At 31.7% G+C, this 26,425-nt stretch overlaps 5 protein-coding genes across 6 annotated transcripts; 1 reads left to right on the plus strand and 4 right to left on the minus strand.

Annotated features, from left to right (window-relative positions):
- Positions 1-325: 325 nt before the first annotated feature.
- Positions 326-2,767, minus strand: PLA2-ALPHA (Phospholipase A2 family protein). The gene is made up of 4 exons (XM_068647445.2): positions 2,437-2,767; positions 2,285-2,327; positions 2,037-2,162; positions 326-804 (listed from the first exon to the last, which is right to left on the minus strand). Exons 1-4 carry the CDS (start codon positions 2,566-2,568, stop codon positions 629-631), a joined length of 477 nt encoding a protein of 158 aa, XP_068503546.2. The 5' UTR covers positions 2,569-2,767; the 3' UTR covers positions 326-628.
- Positions 2,768-6,226: 3,459 nt separating this feature from the next.
- Positions 6,227-9,594, minus strand: LOC137838195 (sodium transporter HKT1). 2 transcript variants are annotated; one of them, XR_016520597.1, is made up of 4 exons: positions 8,343-9,583; positions 7,580-7,625; positions 6,718-6,927; positions 6,227-6,627 (listed from the first exon to the last, which is right to left on the minus strand). XR_016520597.1 is itself a non-coding variant. In XM_068647446.2 (3 exons), exons 1-3 carry the CDS (start codon positions 9,491-9,493, stop codon positions 6,429-6,431), a joined length of 1,560 nt encoding a protein of 519 aa, XP_068503547.2. In that variant the 5' UTR covers positions 9,494-9,594; the 3' UTR covers positions 6,227-6,428. The 2 variants fall into 2 exon arrangements, 1 of the variants encoding a protein (XP_068503547.2); XM_068647446.2 differs by lacking the exon at positions 7,580-7,625 and having other exon boundaries at positions 8,343-9,594.
- Positions 9,595-12,056: 2,462 nt separating this feature from the next.
- LOC137838918 (sodium transporter HKT1) lies at positions 12,057-14,656 on the minus strand. Its single transcript, XM_090301076.1, has 3 exons — positions 13,539-14,656; positions 12,458-12,667; positions 12,057-12,372 (listed from the first exon to the last, which is right to left on the minus strand). Exons 1-3 carry the CDS (start codon positions 14,654-14,656, stop codon positions 12,174-12,176), a joined length of 1,527 nt encoding a protein of 508 aa, XP_090157202.1. The 3' UTR covers positions 12,057-12,173.
- Positions 14,657-19,988: 5,332 nt separating this feature from the next.
- On the minus strand, positions 19,989-21,097 carry LOC137838196 (uncharacterized). The gene is made up of 2 exons (XM_068647447.2): positions 20,862-21,097; positions 19,989-20,232 (listed from the first exon to the last, which is right to left on the minus strand). The coding sequence occupies exons 1-2, from the start codon at positions 21,027-21,029 to the stop codon at positions 20,185-20,187; spliced, it is 216 nt and encodes a 71-aa protein (XP_068503548.1). The 5' UTR covers positions 21,030-21,097; the 3' UTR covers positions 19,989-20,184.
- Positions 21,098-21,903: 806 nt separating this feature from the next.
- On the plus strand, positions 21,904-26,357 carry LOC137838197 (methyl-CpG-binding domain-containing protein 2). Its single transcript, XM_068647448.2, is given in 7 exon segments — positions 21,904-22,023; positions 22,163-22,236; positions 24,465-25,042; positions 25,195-25,248; positions 25,384-25,541; positions 25,862-26,013; positions 26,016-26,357. Coding segments are annotated over 5 exon segments (1,086 nt in total). The 5' UTR covers positions 21,904-22,023; positions 22,163-22,236; positions 24,465-24,473; the 3' UTR covers positions 26,169-26,357.
- The last annotated feature ends 68 nt before the right edge of the window (positions 26,358-26,425 follow it).

Consider the following 26,425-nt stretch of genomic DNA (forward strand, 5'->3'; position numbering starts at 1 on the left):
TGTTTTGCTTTACTGTGCATCGAATGAACATTTAATCTACTTTAACTTTCTTGGGAAACCAAATAAACGCTTGGGAAGCTATTGTTCGAAATTATAGTAACTTTTTGCTGAACATGAACTCCCGTGGATAAAATCTTTGACAAACAAGTGTTTTATCCTCTATTATTATGATGGACACAATCACCAAACAAACAAAACTGTAGAAAAGAAAGTTTGCTTATGAATTTTGATGTACAAATTTACTTTTCAAGATGGAGTTGGCTTATCCATGATTACCTTTATTTGTTTATAGTTTATATAGATGAAAATAGTAGCCATTCAGAACTTTAAAGGGAATCTTTCCAAATCCGAAGCTAATTCCATCACAAGGAAAACAGAAGAAACAAAAAAAATGTGTTTGCAGTAGTGTACAATTGTAAGAGGTGGGGTATCACAAGAATGACTAAACATACTTTACCTAATAAGAAGAGTGTGCGAAAAGAGTACATTGGTTGTGAACAAATAAAATAAAGCATTGAAGTTTGATTAATTTGGTAAGAGAGCAACTAAAACAATAGGAAGAATGAGAAAATATCTATTCTTTCCTGAGACTTGACATGACAGACAGAGAGACAGATACCATTACTCTCTAAGGCTTGTGGAGAATCCCTCCAGCCAATAAAGCAGCTTCCATCACAACATGTATTACTTCAATAACATCATCCACATTGCACGTGTTTCCTTTGAATGTAGGAGCCCTCGAGTTCTTGAAGTTATTCATACAATTTATCAATGCTTGGCTGCACGCTTGGCTTAGGTAGTCATCTGCACACCACCATCATTAATCAATTACCATTTCTCCCATTCAGCTCTGCCTAGATCCACAAACCAAGTTCTACAACTCTATAATAGTTGCTTTTGACGTGATTTTACACCAAGTGTGAATCTAGGATGGAAAACCAACCCACTTAGTTAAAAGTCTACAAGATTTCAGTATTGGACAAAATAGTTGTTCAATAAACTTTTTTGTGGGGTACAAAGTTCACTGTTAGTTATTATCACTTACATGTCCTCTTATGCATTTTGAGGGTAGGAGAAGGGATGCAATGAGGGTCATCTTCATAATCAAGCCAACTAAGTTGGTTAAGGAAGCTCTCTTACAAACTTACAGTAGTAGAAATAGAATCAGTTATCCAAAAAAGTAAATAGATGAAAGATCACGATTAGTTTCTATTTATGTCCATCAGTTTCATGGCATTTACTGGACTCATTAGTATAATCATCAAAAGCAATTAAGTAAAGAATCCCTATCAACTCTCATCTTTATTTCATTTTAATTGAAGACTTTAGAAAGAATTCATTGGGTTAGCCTGCTTTTGAACATTGGTTTGTACAATAATGAGATGCATATTTTGCCTTTTCTTCTAATATAGTGTTTGGTCCAGCTCTGTTTCTGCTTTTTCTTCTAAATGAGTGAAACTTTAATAGTTAATTTCCATAAAAAATCTACTTTTTGGGATATAAGTTCATTGGAAAAAAGCTATTTTACTTTTAAGAGCTATTTTAAAGTTGTGTTTAACCCACTTCCTCCTTTGAGAAAAAGAGAAGCTAAGCAAGAAGCTAGACTACACACTAGCTAACTCCCTCACTCAATTCTCACCCTTGTCCATCCTAAAGATTTTCTAAGCTATGTGCTTGCAACAGCAAGTGCACTGACCGATTCAATTTCCTGCCACATCTATTTCAATAGTTCATTACCATTAGAGCTAATTTAGTACAGATTCAGTTATGTGTTCTATACAAAAACTTGTACAAAATAAGTAATCATGGATCATTCAAAACTGAGTTTTAAGATAATACCGAACCTATCAAAATAAAGACAAACACAGTACAAAAAAGGACTGAATTGAAGATCTACTCTGTGAAGGGACATGATGATTCCACTCACAAAGAGTCAGATCCAATAGATTCTGAAACTGGAAGTATTCAAGCAAATCTTGCTCAAATGCAAGCTATAATGTAAGATGTATCAATTAAGAAGAAATTAGAGAACTCACTGTTTTTGGCTTGCACACATTGATCATGCTTCATACAACAAGCATCAAGGCCATCACAAGGTCTTTCACCGGGGCAGCCACTATACAAAAGTCCACAGTATTTGCCATATCTCAGTAATGGAGGCACTGCCATACCAAACCCAAAGTGTTGTTATTGGCTCCCATGGCATAGTAAACAAATTAAACCTTAACCCAATCAGCTAAATCTCCAAACTAAGAAGAAAAATAGCATAGAATTAGTCGTGTACCTGAGCAGAAACTTGACTCACATTGTCTACTGCACTCTTTGCTCTGCAGATGAATAGTAAAAAAAAGAGATAATTAGGAAAAGTACTAGCTGTATATGTGAGTTTAAGGCTTAACTAATTTGTTTGGTGTAAAAATTAAGCAAGATGATTACCACAGAGACAGCTACTCCAGTGGTTTCAGCTCCTATGTTGAGGGCACAACCAGGAGTGGTTAACAAGTTAAAGGAAAAAGTAGAATAAAAGAGGAGAAGAACATAGTTGGTGAGTGAGGAGGTTGGAACCATGTTTTGAAGAATAAGGGGAAAAAGTAACTTACTTTTAAGTTTGGGAAACTTGGTTTTGCTTAAAGGCTCTGATTTATAGGATGAAAAGGTGAGTTGGATTTGAGAACAAAGTTTTCAACACATGGCAGGTACAATGACAGTCACAGCCACAGGCACAGCTAGAGAGAAAGAGTGAAGGGTAGGTGATTTGTTTTGTAGTGTCTCGTGACTCTATTGTTTGCATTATATTAATTTTCACTATTTCTTAGCCTCTTTAGCTGCACACAAACTTTAATGAATTCCCATTATGCAATTTTCACACCACAGAAGTGTCTCAGCATATTATGATATTGCAGATAAAAGACACTAACAAGTTTAAAATCTTAAATTAGTAAGAAGAAAACAAACCCTTATCCGGTGGAGGCTGCTTTCACTCTCTCTCTCTCTTTCAACTCGTGAACTAATTGCTCATTACTTCCTACCTATTTCCCTATTTCTTCATTCAGGGCCAAACAAGCATTACTGTTACCATCACTTCAATACTCTAATAAATTACTTTTCGTATCTTTTAAATTCTGTTTTACTTTATTTAAGGAAAAAATTCTACCTCACTTTATGGAAAACTTTTAAAGAATAACATTAAAAACTAAACAATCTAGAGGGGCATTGTTTTTCTTTAAGACTACGTTTGGCAAAAATAAATTACTTTACATAATGTAAGAAACCCATAAGTGATTCTTTCTACCACATCCGATTTGGACACTCTACCAACTTTTCGTGCATTCTCGTAATTGGTTTATACGTTCTACAAAATTCAAACATGCATGCAAGAGACAAGTTACCTAAAAATATTTAAGGATGTGATGGCTATAATTTAATTAAAGTGTATTAACACTATAAATACTTGGATCCGTCAGGTCCGGACGACAGTTGAACTTTTCAGCATTCAATTATAGTCAACCGACACGATCAAAATGATTAAGTCTAATAGAAGATTAATAAGACCAAACATGATTAAGCATTAGGTAATACATTTTTAATTATGATCCAAAATTCTAGTCCGGCCTAATAACAAAGTGTTCATGATAATCACATATTTCGAGAAAAAGTAAAGTCATCATCATGCATTATTTACACCGGGCATCGACTACCGAGATCTCACTTAAACGTTGGAGTGTCTTTTAAAGATGAATTTGGAGTTTACAAGAATAAGGAGGAGAAAAGCAAAAAAAGAATTGTGAAGTTGTTACGAGAAAAGAGGAGGTAGAAAAAAACCAACCGACCAAAGTAGAAGACAATCATTTTCTTGATCTCAACTCCGTCAGAGTACAATACTAATTTGTTATATATAATTAACAGAATAAACAGTTATATTGTTGAAAATTAAACTCATTCAGGATAGTCTTCCCAACAATCTTTTTCATTTTCCTGCAATTTGGCCCTTCATTCAATTGTCGTTTTCCAGACGAGTTGTTTACATCATACACATATATGCATGATGCACCCAAAATGCACATATATGTTTATTATTCACACATAACCAAGTTGAGCAAAAGACAAAAAGAATCCATGTGAAAAGAATTAATATATTTTTTGGTAAGGAAAAAATGGGCTATTGGGGTTATGATACGATGAAAGTTACTTTTTACACTACTATCTTCTTTTGTTATTAGAAATTCTATTCAAGTGTACAATTAATGAAAATATTGCCAACTCAACTGCATCATCCTTGATTACCATTTTTTTCTCACCATTCCACCATTTGCATCAACCCATTTCAGAACAAGAAATAAAACTCTTTCTTTAATATTTGCAAGGTTTCACTATTAAACCATGTCAAGGAATAGACACTAGTCATTTTCTTTTTTCATGTTTCATAAATATTTGTACAAAAAAAATTAAAGTTCAGATTTTTTTTTCTGTAGAATTGCTCAAATCGAAAAATTTGGATCTAATAATTCTCGAGTTATGAATAAAGACTTAGGATAATTTCTAATTCAAAAACCTTAATAAAAAATTTGAGTTTGAGACTTTTTTTTTTATAGGAATGGTAACGTGGAGCCCATCGTGCTAACGACTCTTGATTCAATAGAAAAAAAATATAGGACAAATTGATTATTTTAAGATTCAACTCGTGAAGGTTAAATACGAAATGGGTGAGTTAGGCTGCTTATTCTACCTATCTTAAAATTTCATTTCAATTCCTAAAAATAACACACAATCAAGTTAGTCAATCATAACATAATTTTTCCGCCTCTGTAGTCAGGATAATTGTTGCATGGGTTATTGAAAAAGCTAATCAAAATAATTCAATTGTTTTCTTTTATGATTAGTGAAATTTTATTAAGATACATTTGTATCTACAATTTTTTTTAAAATAATTTTTCTTATGCATGATGACGCCCGTCAACCCTTATACAAAGTGGATCAACGAAATCAGTCTATATTTCTTATGCGAGACAGATCATATAAAGGATGGGTCAACCCATATTATCATTTCTAACTTTTTTCTTGTATGTTATTCATGTCATTCATCTCTCCTTAACTGAAATTCGTGACTATATACTTAAATTTCTTACATTTTCATCTCCTAAAATTTATATTCAAAATTATATAGAATTATAGTTTCAAAATATATGAACTTTAACTATGAAGTTCAAAACAACATTGGTTAGAACTAAATATGAAAAGGTAAAAATATGCAATTATGTTTTTTATAAGTAAAAAAAATAAAATAAATGTGAAGCATTTTAATTATGTTCTTATGTGACATTTTGAAATAATATATTTGTTTGGGTTTTGGTAGTTTTTGAACATCAATAGAAGTAATGCATGGAAAATAGTACTAACTTAACATTGTAATTCATCATAAGAAGGCGACATGACAACCAATTCTATATAAAATAAGTTGAACATAGACAAGTTCGACAATGTATTGAAAAAGGCCACTGAGTGATAAATTTGGATATTTATTAATTTAATGTGGGTCACTATGAAAATTCCTCTAATATTTTCATTTATTTATTATTTATTGTCCATATAAAATAATATATCTGACTTCTATTTTATAAATTGTAATTTTTGGAGAAGGAAACAAATACTTCCTTTGAAATTTAATTTTTTATAAACTGAATATGAATATTTACAAAAAAATATTTATAAATAAATACATTACACAAATTAAAATTTATTCGAGACATAAAATTTTAAAAAAAATTAAAAAAATTGTTGAAATCAATTATAGAAAAGTAAAATAAATTATTATAATGAAATTGTTGAAAAGTTTATAGTCAAGGTCATCTAATATAATAAACATTATATTAAAAAACAGCAAGTGGTATATGATACATTAAAAAGTTTTCAACATCTATGGCATGTCCAAACACAGGATCTCGTTTTGGATTTATATTATTCAGAGGTAAATAAATTCATCACTAATAATATTTTTTATTGTATATATTTTTAATTTTGGTGATGAATTTATTAATTTCTGTTAATCTTATTTGTTATTGTAAGGAACCAATAATTGAAGGCACTGGGGTGAAATGGCCTATGATGATTGAATCATTATCTATAATGGAGTCGTTGGCTTGGTGGATGACACTGAAAACAACAACTACAAAATGCAATGGAGTCACTCACCAGTCATTGAAAAAGGATCAACTATGCAGAAAGATGCTTGAAAAAGAGAGTAGAATCTTTGTTAAGATAAAGAAATTCTTATGTTCTGGAATAAGATCCATTTGATAATTGGAGACACCATAATCATTTTTCATGTTCTCGGGCTTTCTGATGGAACAAGTTCTAACTATAGCCATACATGAAGTGTAGGTGTTTGAGGAAAAGTTAGTAGGGTTGATATGGTTGCAGAAAGGGTGGTGTTAGGAGAGGTGCCATGCTTTGCCACCTTTCATGTTGAATTTCTTGAGCCTCCCAAAGAACATGACCAAGATAAGGATGAACTTTCCACCATTGCTCCATCTACCTGAAAATCCAACCCATGAATCTTTGCACATACCATCGTCTTTCAACTGTCTTTCGCAGCTGTATCCCATTGAGAACCCCACGTTCCCATAAGCACTGCACATGTTTCTCACAACATTTACTTAACACAGTTTGCATGGATTCAACATATTGCAGAAAGAGAGAAAAGAAAAGAGGGTTCCTTGCCTGATGACTTCTAGGGTGATGTTGAGGACATTGAAGTTGATGGGATCCTCTTTCAAGCTTTTTCTCTCAGTGATGCAGACCAGAATAATGAATATGGCCAAGTAAGAGAGTTGAGATAATACAACACACTCCACTGCACTTTTCCCATTTCTCTTCACATCATTTTCCTCTTCTCTTACAGGTAAAAATGTAGTGTATGGTGGAAGGTACCTGTTACATCCACATCAAATAATAGTATCTCCACTGAAGTGTTTGGTTGAGTGCATCTTTAACAGTTGTTATGTTCATCTCTGGATATATAGTTACTTGATTCTCATACTCACTTTACCAAATTAAAATCAACCAAGTTTCTTGGATCTCTTCACAAAGATATGTTATAATATATATACATGTGTTTGCTGTGAATGGTATTTTAGAATTCCTTTTCTGAGCAATTAAATCAATACACATATATATTCCAGTTCCATTTGTAAGTGGGTGTGGTAGTAAAGAATATATGCAAAAACACACTCACTCATTGAAAAGAAATGAAATATTTGGTCAAAGAAGCATTGGAATGTTCATTTGACAAAAATGCAACAAGCACAAGGATACGAGAGACCACCATCAAAACTCAAACCTTCAAATGTACTATAAACTACTGCAACAATGCAAACAAAATATAAGTATTGTTTTATTTTTACATTATTAAATATTTCTTAAAAATAACTATTATAAAACATTAAAATTTTATTTTATAACAATTCAAAATTAAAAATATATAAAAAATATCTGCTCTCTAATTATATTTCAATTAATTTTTATAATAAAATAATATCCAACATATTATATTCTTTAGTTCCATTGCACGCCTTGCTAATACCTTGGTGGAAATTCTAGCTGGTGATCACAAAATTTTGTTGCACGTCCTATCATGCAAAATAATTAATGTCAACTATATGAAGTGCTAAATGCATTAAGAATATGAATTCATGAATATTAGTATATAACCATCATTATTATAAGAAAATTATTAAATTATAAGAAAAATATTAAATAAAACTAATTTTTAAAAAAAAAAAAAATAACAAATAATTATTATATTAATTAAATTAGAGATATTTTAGAAATTAAAAAAATATAGTTTCTATTATTGTTAAATAGTTTCCAAATTGTTATCTAATTAGCGATCAAGATTTTTTTTACCAAATTTAAAATTTAAATAATTGGTAGTTAAAACATTGGTAACTCATTAGATACCAATTTAGAGACTGTTTTACAATAATAAAAATTAATTTAGAAACTAAATTTTTTTTTGTGCTTTAATTTAATTAATATAGTAATTAATTATTTTTTTATTTATAAAATTGATTTCTATTCGGTGATTTTCTTGTAGTAAATGAAATATATTTTAATAAAAATATATATATATATATATATATATATTTATTGTCGTTTTTTAAATGAATATTCTTTAATGGAAAATGATTGATGGACACTAGCTAAAATTAAGACTCGGAAAAAGATTTAAAAGAAAGAAATATTTAAGTGAGATGATAAGATGATAATATATAAAAAGTAAGCATAAAAGGTGTTAAGTTTTGTTAGAAACTGATCTTTGGAATTAAGAGAGATTAGTGACTTACATCATGAGAATGAAGAGCACCAACATGGCTGAAGAGAGTGAAGAGAGATCGAAGACAGATTCACCACTGTGTCTCGCATTCGTAACTTGGAACAACGACCCCACCACTTTCTCATAAACATTCAAACCCTCCATGCTTTTGTTCTTCCACTCCATCGCCCAAAACATCACAAACTGTATCACGTTCAAACACAAAACAGTAGCAACAAGGAGCCAGCAGTGAACAGCAGAGAGCATATGATCATACCCCACGTCTTTGAAATTCTTCAGCAGGTACGAGAATTCCTCTCTTCTGCTAACCTTTCTCAGACCCATTATCACAAGCCTCAAACATGGTGGATAAAGGGTGTTACCTAGAAGTATGTGTGGGAGTACGAGGAGGAGAAGCCCCGAATTCTTCTTGAAAACCATCATGTTCTCGTTGGTGGGGACAAAACCACAACTTGCAAAAGTGGAAACTATGGTAAACAAAGAAAATGTTGCAACCTTAATGTCTTTGTTTTTCAGTACTTGTGTTGCACTTGGTACCAAGCTCATGTACAAAGACACCAAACTGAACCCAACAAGTTGAACCACCACAAGGTAACCTAAGACTACAAAAATCAGATAAGTTAGACAGTTATACTTAAGTCTTTCACTGTCCTTAAAGGGAACCATGGTGCCCTTTGGAAGGTTAAGGTTGTGGTTTTCAGATTCTGAGTGAGGAATAATAGAGATTAAACCAAGCTCAACATGTTTGGCATGAATTTGAGGCTTCTCTGTGGATGAAAAAGGAGTGCTCCTAACTCTGTTTGGAACACTCTGAGTGAATTTGTACCTAGCAAATAGAAGGTCAAGCATGGAAGTGAAAACTTCCCCGCCAAGAAACATGAGAAGGGTGAGGAGAAGGAGTTGAGAATTGGAGAAAACCTCCATTTCAACAGCCACCATGCTGGAAACAGTGGAAGCAGAAACAGAGGTGTAAAAGAGGTCAAAGTCCTTTGGTTTAAGGGTGGTTCTTGGGTTTGAGAGCTTGAGAGCAAGGTAACCAAGAAGAGAAAGTATCCAGAAATAACAGAGTTGAATGAAGAAAGGGTGGACATTGAAGGCTAGAAAGAGGACCAAGAATCTGAGTTTTTCTTTAGTGAAGTTGAGAAAGTTGGTCATCATCATTGTATTTAGTTGAAGGATTTTGGTGTGGATTTGCCTTCAATGGAAGCTATTTTATAGCGCGACCAAACATCTCTTCATGTGGCTCTCGTTGCCTCACTGTAACCATGTATTAGGTTGCGCAAACAACAACCATAAACATTTATGCATCAGTATTCATTAAAATTAAAATATATATAGCTAACTATACAGTTTAACTAGAGATATAAATTAAAAAATATTAAAATGTCTAGAACAATATTTACATTTTTTTTATCACGAAAAGAATGGTAAATATTGAGGAAGGTGTTATATTATTTACTGTTCAAATAATAATTAATAGTGAAAATTGCACATTAAATATTTTTTTTACTTATCATATTATTAGTTGTTAATTACCTATGTAGTATATAGACACTGACATACATACTGATACACAAACACGGAGGAGATACGTATAATCTCTCTTAAATGTATGACACAGGACACATATTTATATATTATATAATTATGAATTATATAAATTGATAATAAAGATTTATATATACAAGTATATTTTAGATTTTTTTTAACAGAAATATGTTTCTCACATATAAAAATATTTGTTATTTATTTTTATAATCATAATAAATTTGACTTTGTAAAAAGTTAATATATTTTTTTATGTTATGTTGGAACTATGTTAGAATTATCAGAAATTTAATAAATATTTTTCTAATTGACACTTCACTTGTCCTACGAATATAAAAGTGTTTATGTCTGTATGTATTGACACACAATACAAGAGACGTGTCTGAATCTCATAATTAATTACTATATTTCTAATTTTTTTTTATTTCCACGTGCTTTAATAAAACTTAGACTTTCAAAACGTGTTTCCTTTAATAAGAAATGACCAATTTTCCTCTTTTTAAAACTGTTAAATGGTTATTTATTAAAATTTCAACTATATTTAGGCCCTTATGACCGACCATGTACAGCTGGTGTTTTTGTAAGAAGATTACAATACTCTCCTAATATTCTTATTTAATACTTTTTTTTACAGATAAAAAAATATCATATGCTGAAATTGTGTTTGAGTCTCCACATTAAAACTTAAAAATAATTTTATCGCAGTTTAAATTATTTATTATAAATAATATATAATTAAGTTTGATGGTAAAAAATAAATATTTTAATTGCAATACACTAATTAAAATATAATTATGTACTTATGTGTATTTATATAACAATCCCTTAAATCTGTCTCAATAATATTAGATTTTGACTTTTGACAATCCAACATTAATGTGAGAAGATAGGTATGGTATGGATGGTAATTAGTTGGCGACTGGGCATGATTTGATTTGCTAAATATTTTATTTTATATATTTATAAATAATTAAAGTAAAAATAAATAAATAAACTTTATAATTTAAATAATTACAATTTGTATATTATATAGTTTGAAGAATATACAATATTACTGTAATTTAAACTATCAACTTTGCTTGCACCGATGTGAAGTAAAAAGAAATTCAATCATAAAAATATAAATGAGTTGTTGAAACTTTCACAGTTTAATTCTCTAAATTAAAAAATTTCAACTATAATAATGAAACTAATAAGAGTTAGCATAACTAAGATGTGAATGTCAAGTTGCATTATGTAACATAAATTTTTTATTTAAAATAATAAAACTAATAAAGTAAAAATTACAAATAAAAAAATTTAAAAAAAAGAGAGTAGAAGAAATGCAGTGAGTTAATATTGGAAATATATAATCCAATCAAATTCTAAATTTGACTTCTCCCTTACTTAATCCAAAATTCTTTAATCAAAAGACGTATTGAAGGTATATTATGATTTATTTTTTGTCGGTTTATATAAAACAAAGCACCTTTATAGAAAGGATAACATAGAATAACTCCTCATATTGCATTGTGCATTATAGACACTTTCTACAAACATTTCCAACATTTTTTTTAAATGTCTTTTCCCACCTTCTATTGTTCTTTCTACTTTGAGTAGCTCTACTTTTTTATAATTTATTTTATATATAAAGTTTTCCTTCATTAATATATTGGTTTATTAGCTTTATAAATAGAAATAACTATTATATAGAAGTTTTCATAAAGTTTATCGAAAATTTCAAGTCAAATTTTCAAAAATTATAACATCAAATTTGATGAGTACACCAAACTTGCTCCTTAAAAGAATGATAACATGTTGATATTGAATATTTTTTCTTAAACAAGGTCTTTGAAATTTCTTTTATTGAGCATCTAAGTTTTTTATTTTGTTCTTCCAAAGAACTTTGATGCAAAATTATAAATTATCCATCGATAGATTTATAACATGTAGATTATTTCTATTAAAAGACTAAGTAGAAACTTAGATATTGAATTGAAAAAATTTCAAAGATGTATATTGATATGAAAAAATTATTTAGAGAAACCATCTAATGTTTCGATTTAAAAAAAGATGGATCTCATAACAGAAATTCTTGTGTATATATGCTCTGGAATAAGATCCATATATTTGTAGTCTGGTAATAAATATTCACGTGAATATTGGAGGAGATGATAGTTGAAGATAAGAATTTTTCATGTTCTAGGGCTTTCCGATGGAACAAGTTCTAACTATATTTTACTATAGCCATACATGCAGTGTAGGTGTTTGAGGAAACGTTAGTAGTGTTGATATGGTTGCAGAAAGGGTGGTGTTAAGAGAGGTGCCATGCTTTGCCACCTTTCATGTTGAATTTCTTGAGTCTCCCAAAGAACATGACCAAGATAAGGATGAACTTTCCACCATTACTCCATCTACCTGAAAATCCAACCCATGAATCTTTGCACATACCATCGCTTTTCAACTGTCTTCCGCAGCTGTAACCCATTGAGAACCCCACGTTCCCATAAGCACTGCACATGTTTCTCACAACATTTACTTAACACAGTTTGTATTGATTCAACATATTGCAGAAAGAGAGAAAAGAGGGTTCCTTGCCTGATGACTTCTAGGGTGATGTTGAGGACATTGAAGTTGAGGGGATCCTCTTTCAAGCTTTTTCTCTCAGTGATGCAAACCAGAATAATGAATATGGCCAAGTAAGAGAGTTGGGATAATACAACACACTCCACTGGTCTTTTTCTGTTTCTCTTTACATCAATTTCCTCTTCTCTTACAGGTAAAAATGTAGTGTATGGTGGAAGGTACCTGTTACATCCATAGATAGAATCACATCAAATAACTATCTCCACTGAAGTGTTTGGTTATGTGCATCTTTAACAGGTGCCATGTTCGTCTTAATATTATTATTAAAAATCCTAACTTATACCAGGAATATAAATGTTAACAGCACGTAACATGCCACTACAACTTTGGGGCTTGCCATCTGATGGAGGTTACTGAAAAAGTTAATCAATTTTGAGTTGTGTGTAGAGAGCAGTAGTAGAAGAATTGTGGAAGTAAAAAAATAAAAAGATATTTAACAATCGAAAGATAAATCACATTGAAGTCTTTTGTAATTGTACAATTGAAGGTAGAGTTATGGATAACATGAAAAGTACGTGTAACATGTTTTTTTTATTGGGATTGGTGCCTTGAACTGCTGGTTTAGGTTTAGGGTGGTAGGAATTTCCTATTGTGTTTTATAGATTCTCATCAATAATAAAAGCTATGATAAAGTAGTTTGTTTTTAATTATATTGTTCTCTTTGTTATAGAAGTTTGTCTCTTTTGTTTAGATTGTGTATATAAAGTTTTAGCATACAACTCAAAGAAATAGAAACACACATAAACAAATTACACTATAAATAAATGTATAACCTATTTTTCTTCTTAATTTGGTATATTATTTTTACCCTCTTCCCTTTTATATTAAAAAAAGAAAAGAAAAGAAAAGAGAAAACGTTTACTGGTGTCAAAATGTGTATAATTTGATGTTAAAAAAACAAGTAGAAGACCCATTTGTTACAGATTTTGATAAAAGAAATAACTTTTTAAAGTAAATAGTTTGAAAAGGTTTTATTTGGCCTTGAAAATAATATTTGGTCTTGATGATCCTAGTAGAGATATTAGTGACTTACATCATCACAATGAACAGTACTAATATGGCAGAAGAGATGGAGGAGAGATCAAAAACAGATTCACCAGTGTGTCTGGCGTTTGTTACTTGAAACAATGATGCTACCACTTTCTCATACAAATTCATACCCTCCATGATCTCGGAGTTCCATTCCACAGACCAAAACATCACAAACTGTACAACATTCAAACCAAACACTGTACAAACCAGAAGGCAACAACCAGAAACAGAGAACAAGTGTCTATAGCCCAAGTTTTTGGAATTCTTTAGCAAGTGTGAGAATTCCTCTTTTCTGGTAACTTTCTCCAAAACCATTAGCACAAGTGTGAGACAGGGTGGATACAGGGTGTTACCTAGAAACACATGTGGTAGGATAAGGAGGAGAAGCCCCGAGTTCTTCTTGAAAACCATCATGTTCTCGTTAGTGGGGACAAAACCACAACTAGCAAAAGTGGACACTATGGTAAACAAAGAAAATGTTGCAATCTTAATGCCTTTATTTTTCAGTACTTGTCTTGCACTTGCTACCACAGTCATATAGAAAGACACCATACTAAAGCCAACCAATTGAACCATCACAAGATAACCAAACACCACGTAAGTCAGATAACGAAGAGAGTTATACTTAAGTCTAATGCATGCAACATTATGAGAAGGTGTGTGGTTTTCTGATTTTGAGTGAGGAATAGAAACTAAACCAAGCTCAATTTGAGTGGCATTGGTTGGGGACTGGTGTGAGTGTGAAAAAGGATTGATGGTAGTGTGAAATAGTTTATTCCTAGCAAGTAGAAGGTCGAGCATGGAAGTGAAAACTTCCCCTCCAAGAAACATGAGAAGGGTGAGGAGAATTAGTTGAGAATTGGAGAAAACCTCCATTTCCAAGGCTACCATGCTAGAAGTTGTGGAAGCAGAAACTGAGGTGTAGAAGAGATCCAAGTTATTAGGCATAGAAGGGGTCCTTGGCTTTGAAAGCTTGAGACCCAGAAAACCTACCACAGAAAGGATGAGGAAGTAGCAGAGTTGAAAAAGGAAAGGGTTGAAATGGAAGGCTAGAAAAGGAGGCAAGAACCGAAGGGTGCGTGGGAAAAAAGTGGAAAAAAAGAAGAGTGTTTTGTGCATGATTGTACTATGTTGAAAGTACAACAAGTACGATAGTTTGGTGTGGATAATTATCCTTGAAAATGGAAGGCATTATATAGGAACAGAATGCTGAGATTGTGCAAAAGAAGAGAAAGAAAATGCTTAATCATTGATCTTGAATAATGTTTTGAAAACAAGCCAACGTCATATTCATACAAAAAGGAGTGGGTGGTGCCGCTACTTACATATAAAAAAACAACACTGATTCATCTTATTAAAATCACTGTTTATTGACTTCTCCCAATCATTACTCCCTAAAAAACACCTTACTACAAGTGTTGAAATGTTAACATTTATACAAACGTAAGACATGTGCAGATTATTATTGTTATAATTCATTCAGAATCCAACATGCCTGTTCAGCAGCAAAAAACAGGTCACAAACCTATATGAATCTACTAAACACCCTGAGAAAGACCTTACTTAACCATATAAGGTCATACACAAATAAGGTGTGTACAAAAATGGTGCATCTAGGCAAAGCAAATAGCAACAAATGATAATAATAACAACATATTACATCATGCAGACTCACCTCCCAGTGTTATCTTGAGAATTTTTAATAAGTCATTCTCCACTTTTCCCCTTTTGTTCTAGAAAAATTGTGACAGATGCCAAAAAATGAGTTCCAGAAGATTCCAAAACTGCATAGCAGTATATTTGCAATAGACAAAACAATGTCTTTCAAATAGGAGTGAATTCATAACCTATTAAGTTGATGATTAGTGAAGTAGCAAGCAAACTCAAAGAAAAGTTTAGTAAAGTCACAAGACTAAAAAACAAAATAACAGTGAGAAAGTATCAAATAGATATTATTTACAAGTAAGAAAATACCTAAACAAAATCATTTCTTTTAAAAAATCATAATTGAATTGTATTCCCAACTAAGATATAATGTAACTTTTTACATTTAAAGTCTATAAATTACATTGAAATTCGCTTTAGATATCACTTAATAATCAATATAAAACATCTAAACAACATAACTAATATAAAAGGTTTATGATATAATATTTTCGGAAAATAATACTTTGATAATCTTTAGAGTTGTATATAACTCTTGATGTGATGAGTTTAAAAATAAATATATATAATAAATAATATGTTTGAAATTAAATGATATAAAATAATATTATTGAAAGTTATAATCTGATTATATAAAAAATATGAATTGTCAACGTATCATTATCTAATATTCTCCTTCTCTACCTAATATAAATCTACCACAAAAATGGCTACTTCTCTACCTAATATAAATCTACCACAAATGGATGGATTATTGTGATCATACAAAATTCAAAACATTAATATTTTTTTTATTAGAAAAAAAAGAATTATATAAATAAATATATACAAATTAGAACACATGAATAGTACCAAAGATGAGTATTGAGTATATATACTTAATAACTATCACTATCCTTAAAAATGGTATGATTATAAATACTAACGTATAAATATTATTTAGTAAGTACCTCGTACCCATGAAAGAGTAATGATATGATCATAAACAACCAGCTGGCGTATTTATATAAAATATGACTAAAACTGTTTAATAATATATAAATTAATTAGACCAAAGTATAATTAAATCAAAGAGATAGAATCGGACCAATAATTAGTCATTTACAATACAAAATGTCTTCATTCAAGTTTACGTAATGCGACATTATTCGTTATTGATTTATAAAAACACTTTTTTAACCTAAAATAATGTCCTTTGTTTAATCTAAGTAGTCGTTCATTTTCAATTATTAACGTTTCAATATTTTTTTATTTCAAAATTATTGATGTACTATATTATAAATTTCAAGTCTCATTGGTTTTATTTTATTTTTTCAAATATATCACTATTTGATGACAATATTGTTATTAAAACCATATCAAATAACCAATTATTAAAATCATGTCAAATGATTAAATTTGATTTTATAGCTTACATGAAAGAAAAACTACGAAGAAATTATATACCAGCATTTTACATATGATATACATTGAAAGAACTTCATGATCCAGTATTGAATGGGATGACATTTGGCAAACATTACATTGGTGAAATTTGATATTTCCTCAATGCAAAGTTTATAGACTCTTGATATTTTTAGATTAACCAAAAAATGAACACTTAATCAAAGATGGGGAAATTGAGTCTTAAAGCAGGTTAATTGTGTTGTTCATTAGTCATTGGTGAAGTATCTCTTGTGTTCTTCGGGTTTCTTGGTATATTGTCTTATTGGTGATATTAATCATTTTAATTCGTGACTTCGATAAGAGGTTTATGCTATACGCGAGAAAAATGGTGTCTCTTTTCCAAAGAAAATATTCATATTATTGTAATCCAAACTATCAACATTGTTACTTCTACGGTGTGTAAAAAAGAAATTCAATCACATGAAGTTGTTGAAGCTTTCTAAGCATAATTGTTTGAATAAGTGATAAAGAAACTAATAAAAAATTATATAAATAAATTGAAAGTTAACTTACATGGTAGTATATGAGTTTAAAATGTAAATAATAATGAAAAAAAAAATAGAAGAAATGAAATAAATGTAATGGACAGAAATGTTGGAGACCTTGGCCAGGTAAGAGTGGTCCAAATAAGGATTGACCCAAAAAAGGTAATTAAGATAAAAATATATTCTATCTGTTGTGATATTATTATGAAGATGAAAGATATAATTGTTATTGTTTAAATTTGTTATCATATTATTATGAAAATAAAGAGATATTTTATCTCTTGTGATAGTATGCAAGTTAGTTATATATATTTTATCCATTGTGATATTATTCTCAAAATGAAAGATATGATGGTTATTGTTTAAATCTATTATCATATTATTCGGAAGATAAAGAAATATTTTATCTCTTATGATAATATGTAAGTTAGTTATATATTAATTAATACATGTTAGTTATGTATTAATTAATAGTTGTTGAGAATAAAAGAGGAACACCCGAGAATAATGGTGCGCATGTTAAACAAAATGTTGGTGCATGTGGTTTTCTGTTATTATTTTATGCTTTTAGTAGATATTATATTCTCGTGAGTGAAAGTTGTTAAACGAGTAAGCTATAAAATGAACTTGAGACCCTAGATAAAGGTACACTCTTTCTGAATACTAGACTGAAAGACCTCTCTATCCTAACCGAGTAGTATGCAAGTTAGTTATATATATTTTATCCGTTGTGATATTATTCTGAAAATGATTGATATAATTGTTATTGTTTAAATCTATTATCATATTATTCGGAAGATAAAGAGATATTTTATCTCTTATGATAATATGCAAGTTAGTTATATATTAATTAATACATGTTAGTTACATATTAATTAATAGTTGTTGAGAATAAAAGAGGAGCACCAAAGAATAATGGTGCGCATGTTAAACAAAATGTTGGTGCAGGTGGTTTTCTGTTATTATTTTATGCTTTTAGTAGATATTATATTCTTGTGAGTAAAAGTTGTTAAACGAGTAAGATATAAAAAGGAACTTGAGACCCTAGATAAAGGTACACTCTTTCCGAATACTAGACTGAAAGACCTCTCTATCCTAACAGAATCACATTCCAGTGCAACGAAAAGACGCAAAATTGAATATGGAGAAGACAGGATAAAAGCAGAGCTTTCCACCCAGATTAACAGATCAACCAACAACAAAGCCAATTGACAAGAACAGTAAGTAATATTAGAAATGTAAAATATAAATAATCAATTGAGGAATAACAAAGACTTTCATAGTTTTTAATGCACCTCCATAAATTTTCATATTTCCAAAAATACCCCTCTGTAATACTCCAGGTTACATAATCCAGAAGTCTTTTTTTCAAATTCGTAATTAGCTTCCGAATTACATAATCTGGAAGTTTTGTTTTCAGATGCATGATTAGTTTCCGAATTATGTAATCCTTATAACTTCCGGATTACATAATTCGAAAGTCTTTTTTCAAATACGTGTCCGGATCACAAGAAGGATAAAAATGTATTTTCTTGTTGTGTATGGGAAGACGACAGAAGAAAGAACCTATGGAGGTGCACAAAGAAACAGTCAAGGAGTGAATGTTACCACTATCTGGATGATTCCAATTGCGTTACAACAAAGAGGTCAAATAATTGGCCTCATATTTTTCAAAACAATTTTCCCAGTATATCATTGAATTCAACGTTTATTTTAAAATTGGGGAAACCAACCAAGATGATATCTTTATTTCCCAATCAGAAATGTTTTCTTTTTTTCAACTTAAACCAGTTTGCCTTCAATAAATTTGGTAACAAAATACAAAGGCTACCCAAAAATACCAAATAAGTGTTAAATAACCAAATCAATAAAAAAAGTCGGAATACAACATTAGACTGCATCTACCTCAATCTTTACTTTCTTTCCCAACTTTGACATCCTAATCACCAAGGTTGTCAAACTCGAGAGTGTACGTAGGTGAGAGCCCATTAGACTCGACTCGTAGAGTCGACTCGTAAACTCTTAGGAGTTTACTTTCACATGAAAAAAAATATTTACATCAAAATTTCCTAATTAAAAAAAATATCTGCACCTTATTTAAATAAAAAGACCCAATTTAGTGCAACCCAATAAAAGAAAAAACCCTAATTCCCTAAATCACACCACAAAAGAATGCAACCCTAATTCCAGCACCACCGTCAACCTACCACTCGTGACCATCGTATACCGCACCTGCTCCGCTCGGTTGCAACCACTGCCGCACTTGTTCAGAGAAGACGCATGACCTCCGCACTCCAGAGAAGACATAACACCACCAAAACGAACGTCAAACAAAACGTGAACCCTAAAGACACCATTTTGGGTTAAAACAAAAACCGAGTTAAACTCGCCAACTTGGAGCAGACTCGCGAGTTTGAACGATTTCACCGAGTTCACTCTGAGTCTGTCGAGTTTACTCAAAAACCAAGTCTACTACCGAGTTAACTCGGTAAGGGTATGTGGACACGTAAACTCGTACAAGTCAACGAGTTGACTCACGAGGTTTACAACCTTGCTCATCATATGTGCTTTTACAGTTTCACCTCAAAAGATTATTTTTATTCTTTTATCTAACTTGTCGAGTCCTATTACTTTTTGAAAAGAGGTTGGGCTAAAGAATATGTTGCATATAAAAAAGATTTTACTAGACACTTCTATAACATTGTCCCAGTGTCAATTTTCATGAAGACAAATAAAAGAACCATGACTTGTTTATGCAGACAACAAATATAGAACCCTTATTTCGGTCAGTTTATCTCACAAATTAACCAAATACTCTTTACAAAGTCTAATATTATCAAATTATTTGATGCAACTTTTATCACTAATTTGAGGTATATTCAGGATACTATTAATTTTAAAACATGGTAACATAACACAATTTTGAAATGAAAACAGCCAATGGAGAGGTTTTATAAGCCTGTGGCAATTAAGAAGAAAACACATGTGTAGCCTGGTATCAAGGTCTAACTTTTATAACCCCGAATTATTACAAAACCAACCTCCACAGTCTCACATGAACTTCCTGTACGGCCTACCATTATCTTCATCTTGCATATGCTGTAACAATAACAGTTCAAATTTGCACTAAATCATATGGTTAACTGCAAAGAAAAGCATTCAGAAGTACACCCAAAAGGCTGGTTAAAAAAATAAGAGTGAAAAGAAAATTTAACAATAGCACAGTTGAAAGTAGATTACAACTGAAAGATCGAACAGAGTCAAAACTACTTCAACACAAAAATAACATTTGATATGATGAGTGGTGTAAGGCAAAAAATTTCAAGGTAGCTCCACTGAGACAATATTTGTAAACAGTTTAGTTACCGCCTATGATCCATCTCCATTTTCTCGAAAATTTAAATAATGCAACAAATTAAATTAAGCACACAAAATTAGGGCGTTTAATTTCTATTTTCGAAAATTTTCTTAGTTTTCAAAATGAAACGAAACAATGTTGGTTGGACAGAAGTGATTGAGGATGGTTCAAGACACAGGAGAGCTTAAACTCTGAAAATAAAAGGATGATATTCCTAAAACCCTAATTGTGAATTGGAAATTGGTGAATGGATGAATTGGAAATTTGTAGGGGCAGTGTCCTCTGTGCACACAAATACATACATACATACATTGAAATTGAAATTGAAATTGAAATTGGAATTGAAAGAGAAAGGGTAAAGGGGACTGACGAATTCACGAACAATGCCCTTGTAAACAAGGACGGGAATGGCGATGCCGAAGATGCCAACAAGGGCGAGGTTGCGGCGAGTCCAGCGGAAATTGTGCTCCAGATTCTCTCTAGCAGTGCCCCAATCCTCTATGAATTTGTTCTTGTTTGCTTCCATTCCTCCTCCCATCTTTCTCTCTCTTCTCTCTCTCTTCTCTTTCTCTTCTCTTCAGATCCAATCCCTCTTCTCTTCTTCCTCCTTCCTTTCTCCCCTCTCCCTCACTTACCACGCTTTACATCCATGGGCCTAGGCCCACTCCCTTCTTCATTTATCTCAGCCAAATTCTCCCTGCACCATATTAATTCTAACATCTACCCTATTAACTATTGAAAATGACAAAACTATCCCTCCAAAATGACGAAAATAATATTAAATAAAAAAGGTGCGGAGAAAAATTACTTTCAAAACTCTTTTTTCAAAAATATTCTGAATTTGAATTTTTGGAACATATTTTTGAATTTCGAATTTTTTTATTTAAAATGTATTTTTTATTTTTTGTTCTAGATTTTTTTTTTGGAATTATTTTTAAAATTTTGAATTATATTTATTATTTTAAATTTTTAAATTCGGAATAAAAATAATTTTGAAAATTTTAAAAATATAAGATGCAGGTTAAAAAATGATATGGTGAAAAAAAAATTGCGATCATGCTAAAAATATCTGAGCTCGATTTGAGAATCAATTTTTTTTTCACCTTTCTTCCAACACCTCTTTATGTTGAAAATGTTTAAATATATTTTAAATTATATAATCTTGAAATACAATTTTATGTTTAAATTGCACAATATATAATAAATCTTATCTTTAATGCTTCTGCTCCTTGTAGCATTACTATCCAATTTATATATAGCGAGTTCGTTTGATAAATGGAAAAATAAAGATATAATATTGAATAATAAGTTATATAAAGATGGGAAAAGATAATATGGAGTCTGTTGCAAGATGTGAAGTGATGGTAATGTAAAGTTAATTGTAACATGTTTTAGTTATTATTATAATAATGTAAAGATGAAGTGGTAGAAGTTAATAGATTTTAAGGAAGAAAAGAGGATGAGTGGTTGATTCATTGTTTTGTTTCTGTCTTGCTGCTTCCGCACGTCAAACAACCTCTTCCAAATTCTATGTATGTTTTTTTTCTTGTTCCTTCTCCTCTGGAACTTCAAATCGGAAGCTTCTTCAATCAACGGACCACAAAATCTTCTTCTTTTCCTTTATCTTCCTTGCCTCCTCTTTTTATTTAACGTTTTGACTTTCCTTCGCAGAGCTACTACCTGTGGAAACATCTTCATCTTCATCTTCTTCCAAGCTCCTCTGTTCTTCCTCCCCTGCCCTTCAGGTTCGCCTTTCAACATTTCCATTTCCATCATTTTCTCTTTAATTTCGAATTCTACCTACCTCTGTTTCTTACTTTTCTTCACATCTATTTCCTCAGTTCTTGTATGTTGCAAACAAACACAGACCCCCATTAGTATTTCTTCTGTTCTGATTGCATATTATGCGTCTTTCAACCTCCGTGATTTGATTGCCAATACTATGTCTTCTGTTCTACGGATTCGACACACATAAGACTCCATACCTGTGCACGTGAAGCTCCCTTAGCTGTGTTTAGTTCCTTTGGTTTATAGCCAAGTCAAAAAAAAAATTAGCTGTGTGGGTTACATGGGATGAGACAATAGCCTCGAGTATTGGGGTTAAAGGGTTAAACTTTAACCAGAGTAGATCTTATTAGTTGTTCCCTCATGTCCATTATGGGATTCATGGGGTTCACTTTTAATTTTGTTGGATGTTTTCTCCCCTTACACTTTTGAGCCATGTATGAATCAAATTAAAAACAAAAATTTTAGTACCAAACCTTTGCTGTTGATCATTGTTTATGAGATTGTAAGGACGTTTGCCTCTCTCTTCAAATGAAACCAGCATACTGAAAGGATCAAAATATACAGTCCAAAACACAGAACTTAAATTCTAGCTAATTGAGAAATTCTAACTTCACACACTCTTTATGCACTGGTATAGCGCCACACTTCACTGGAGTGGTTATAGTGGCCGCAGTAGCATCCGATGGTGTCCAAAATCCTGAGAATACCATCCAATATTAATGTTAGGAGCTATGAGGTTTAGACACTTATCTTAAATAGCGTATCCGTTTCGGACACACGTATCGGTGTCGACACTCGTACGACACTTATGAGTGAAGGTGTTCAATTCAAAAAATATTTGTTGGATTTTTGAAAATTCTAGCACGGTTCTAACACAATTTTAAAAGATATAAATACAATAATTTTCTAAAAATTCAAATTTATTGTATAAAATTTTATTATGATTATAAAAATAAGGAACAAATCCTTTTGAACCAGTCATGACAAATATCTTCATGCTCCCAAAGAAATCTCAAACATACTTTTGCACATAAATATTTATTTTCAATTTATATAATTCAAAATTATATAATATATAGATCCGTGTCCCGTGTCCTACATTTTAGAGATTATACGCATCTCCGTATTCATATGTCAGTGTCCGTATCCATATCTGTGCTACTTCAGGAGGGCATTGTCTGACATAATTTTGGGTAAAATGGTTCTCAGCTGGTATAAATCCTTTCAAATTTCATAACTATCATGCCTCACGTGCATCCTATCCTACCTTGCAGCTAATACACGATCCTATGCGATCCTCCGGTTACCATTAATTTGTGTGTCTCTCTGGCAATCTGTATTGCAGCTTTTTTCACTTCTCTCTTGTTCTCATTTTCAGGATTTCTCTTGTAATCTTGTTCTCATAAATCCGTGTTTTTTTTTTCTGTTTGTGTTTCTCTATTGTGATTTTTTTTTTCTATTTTCTCGTGTTCACTTTGTTCAATAAGTCTATGTTCACTCTGTAGTCTATGACTCTCAGGTCTCATTTTGGTCCTCTATATCTCTTTGGTTGGACATGATACCGTTTATTACAATTTACTTGTACGTCAACATAAGACCTGAGACCTATAACTTTTTATTGTTAATTATGTACATTTCGCAATATGCAAATCTTTATCTGTTTAGTGTTAATTATGTAAACTATATAACTAGTTTCAAAACAGTGGTCAACCGCACTATCTATACTGTAGCAGTTTTAGAGTCAGCCACTACCCGGGATTGATAACTATGCTATTAAGAAAGAATGTTGAAAAAAGTGTGTCAAAGAACGTATTGCAACCATAGCTTTATGTTTTTTTTACATGGAATTTTGTCTGACATTAGGTTAGCCTTTAGATTGTTTTAATTTGCCTCCCTGTTTGCATAGCTATATTAGGCTTCCTAACCTCTTCTTAATGCATTCATCCTCCTTCTAATAGGACCCTGGATGTTAAGCTAGTGTAATGAAGGTATTAAATGCATAGCTCTTTAGGGGGATTAATGTAACAGTCAATAAATATGACAATGAGAAGTCCCTTCCACTATTGGATATATTCAATAATGGTTTTCTGTGTGATTAAGAATTTCATAAAGCTTATTCTGTAACAACATTAAGATTATTCTGTATTGTTATTTGCTTCATTAGTTATTTAAATATATGTTCTAGGAAAATCAGATGCATCGTGGTAAATTTTCGCTTACACCCAAGAATGAAGTGAAGGACTTGACAGGTTCAAGTTTTCACAGTTACAAGCAAAGCAGTCTTCTGGATCCCATAGAAGTTTCTTCATCTTCGGATGATGAAAAGGACCTTTCTATTGATGATGTGTCTAATCAATTAGTCGTTTATGATCCTGTTGCGAATGGAAACGATGCAATTGAACTTGCACCTGATCCTCTCCAGTGTGAACCTCCAATGCTTACAAGAAAACCTTCACATTCAGTTCCTAGAATTTTGCCTTCAGTTGGTGCTTTCACTGTTCAATGTGCATTCTGCTTTAAATGGAGGTTGGTTCCAACGAAGGAAAAATATGAAGAAATCCGTGAACATATCCTTGAACAGCCTTTTGTTTGTGAAAAAGCTCGTGAGTGGCGATCAGATGTATCTTGTGATGATCCAGAGGATATTTCTCAGGATGGCAGCAGGATTTGGGCTATCGATAAGCCAAATATTGCACAGCCACCGGCTGGATGGGAGCGACTGCTAAGGATTAGAGCTGAAGGAAGCTCCAAATTTGCAGATATGTATGCTTCCGTTATAGACCCTTTACTTTGACTGGTTATTGGAATAGAAAGAAACACCCTTGTGTGGAATGATGCAATACTTGTTCTTTTGGGTTAGGAAATATGCTTTGATGTAAACTTTAACTTGTTATTGTAATATTTTAACATTTCAGATATTATGTGGCACCATCAGGCAAGAGATTACGCTCAATGATAGAGATACAGAAGTATGTTTCTTGTTGCTTTTGTTTTACTGTATTTGCAATGTTACGTTGAAAATTACCTTGCCTTTTCTGAATTATTATTATTATTAACATTTCCATTCTTCTTATAATTTTCTCATGGCGCCTCTGTATTTTTAGGTTCTTGTCAGAACATCCTGAGTATGCAAGAGATGGGGTTACACTTTCACAGTTCTCATTTCAAATACCAAAGCCATTACAAGAAAACTATGTCAGGAAGCGCCCCGCTAGACTTACCTCTTCATATGAAGTCCCTGGACCTGTTGAACATGAGCAAGGTACATACAATTTATAATGAATTATGTGTAGGAAATTCAAATGTGAGGTTTTAAACATGATGCACCAAAATTTATATGGATAAAAAGTAGAAAATGTGTAATTTATTTTTCAAGTTATCTTTATGGCCTCACGCGAGGAAGTATTCTGTTTTATGGTTTATATTGTATTCTAATGGATATGAAAGACATGAACTTCTCGAATGGTTAGAATGTAGCCAAAAAAAACTGTGAATCTAGCAACCCTTTTATGAATGAAACATGTGAATACTAAGGATTTCAATGCATTGTTATAAATTATAATGGTGAGATGTATGGTGCAGTGAGTCCTTTAGCATGGATAGACCCAGAAGGCCATGCTGATTTTGATGCTGGAAGACTGAGGCTTTCTTCTCCTTTCACGGGATCCCATGATCTTGACCCTATCAGTATCAGTCGTCCTGCAAAGAGGCAAGCAACTCAGAGCTCCTTTCAAAAAGAGGACCTGTAGTTAGAAGATTGTCTTCTCGGTGGTTAAAACAGAAGGACCCTCATGAAATCTCAACATGTTTTTGGATACAGCATTCAAGGTGTAATATGAGCTTGCCAAATCATGTGGATAACAGTCCAGAGAAGGACCACTGGTCCTAGCGATTCAAGTCTCCTAGAATTAGCTACTGAGGAGATCAAGATCTTGGCATATTCATAGTAAAATTGTATTTTGTATGTGGAATTTTCTTCAAGTGTGGGAAGACTTGAACATTTATAGAACATTTAAGACTTGAGTAACATTCTGATGTGAAAATATGGCGATTCTGCAAGAGGGTTATTTGTTAGTAAGTTGATGGTGTTTGTTCGTCATTTAAGCTTCTTTTATGATTTTTCTTTTTTTCACGCCTATTGTTTGG

Source organism: Phaseolus vulgaris, chromosome 4 (assembly GCF_051622355.1).
Source record: "Phaseolus vulgaris cultivar YP4 chromosome 4, ASM5162235v1, whole genome shotgun sequence".
Lineage (NCBI taxonomy): Eukaryota > Viridiplantae > Streptophyta > Magnoliopsida > Fabales > Fabaceae > Phaseolus > Phaseolus vulgaris.

What these genes read in the sequence shown, in the direction of transcription:
- PLA2-ALPHA (XM_068647445.2), bottom strand. Translation starts at nt 2,568, where the DNA reads ATGGTTCCAACCTCCTCACTCACCAACTATGTTCTTCTCCTCTTTTAT. An exon ending in CTGGAGTAGCTGTCTCTGTG is followed by an intron (nt 2,328 to 2,436) that starts GTAATCATCTTG and finishes ATTCATCTGCAG; the next exon opens with AGCAAAGAGTGCAGTAGACA. An exon ending in ATGTGTGCAAGCCAAAAACA is followed by an intron (nt 805 to 2,036) that starts GTGAGTTCTCTA and finishes GGTGGTGTGCAG; the next exon opens with ATGACTACCTAAGCCAAGCG.
- LOC137838196 (XM_068647447.2), bottom strand. Translation starts at nt 21,029, where the DNA reads ATGGGAGGAGGAATGGAAGCAAACAAGAACAAATTCATAGAGGATTGG. An exon ending in AGGGCATTGTTCGTGAATTC is followed by an intron (nt 20,233 to 20,861) that starts GTCAGTCCCCTT and finishes TTATTGTTACAG; the next exon opens with CATATGCAAGATGAAGATAA.
- LOC137838195 (XM_068647446.2), bottom strand. Translation starts at nt 9,493, where the DNA reads ATGATGATGACCAACTTTCTCAACTTCACTAAAGAAAAACTCAGATTC. An exon ending in GTGCTCTTCATTCTCATGAT is followed by an intron (nt 6,928 to 8,342) that starts GTAAGTCACTAA and finishes TGGATGTAACAG; the next exon opens with GTACCTTCCACCATACACTA. An exon ending in ATCACCCTAGAAGTCATCAG is followed by an intron (nt 6,628 to 6,717) that starts GCAAGGAACCCT and finishes AAACATGTGCAG; the next exon opens with TGCTTATGGGAACGTGGGGT.
- LOC137838918 (XM_090301076.1), bottom strand. Translation starts at nt 14,656, where the DNA reads ATGCACAAAACACTCTTCTTTTTTTCCACTTTTTTCCCACGCACCCTT. An exon ending in GTACTGTTCATTGTGATGAT is followed by an intron (nt 12,668 to 13,538) that starts GTAAGTCACTAA and finishes TGGATGTAACAG; the next exon opens with GTACCTTCCACCATACACTA. An exon ending in ATCACCCTAGAAGTCATCAG is followed by an intron (nt 12,373 to 12,457) that starts GCAAGGAACCCT and finishes AAACATGTGCAG; the next exon opens with TGCTTATGGGAACGTGGGGT.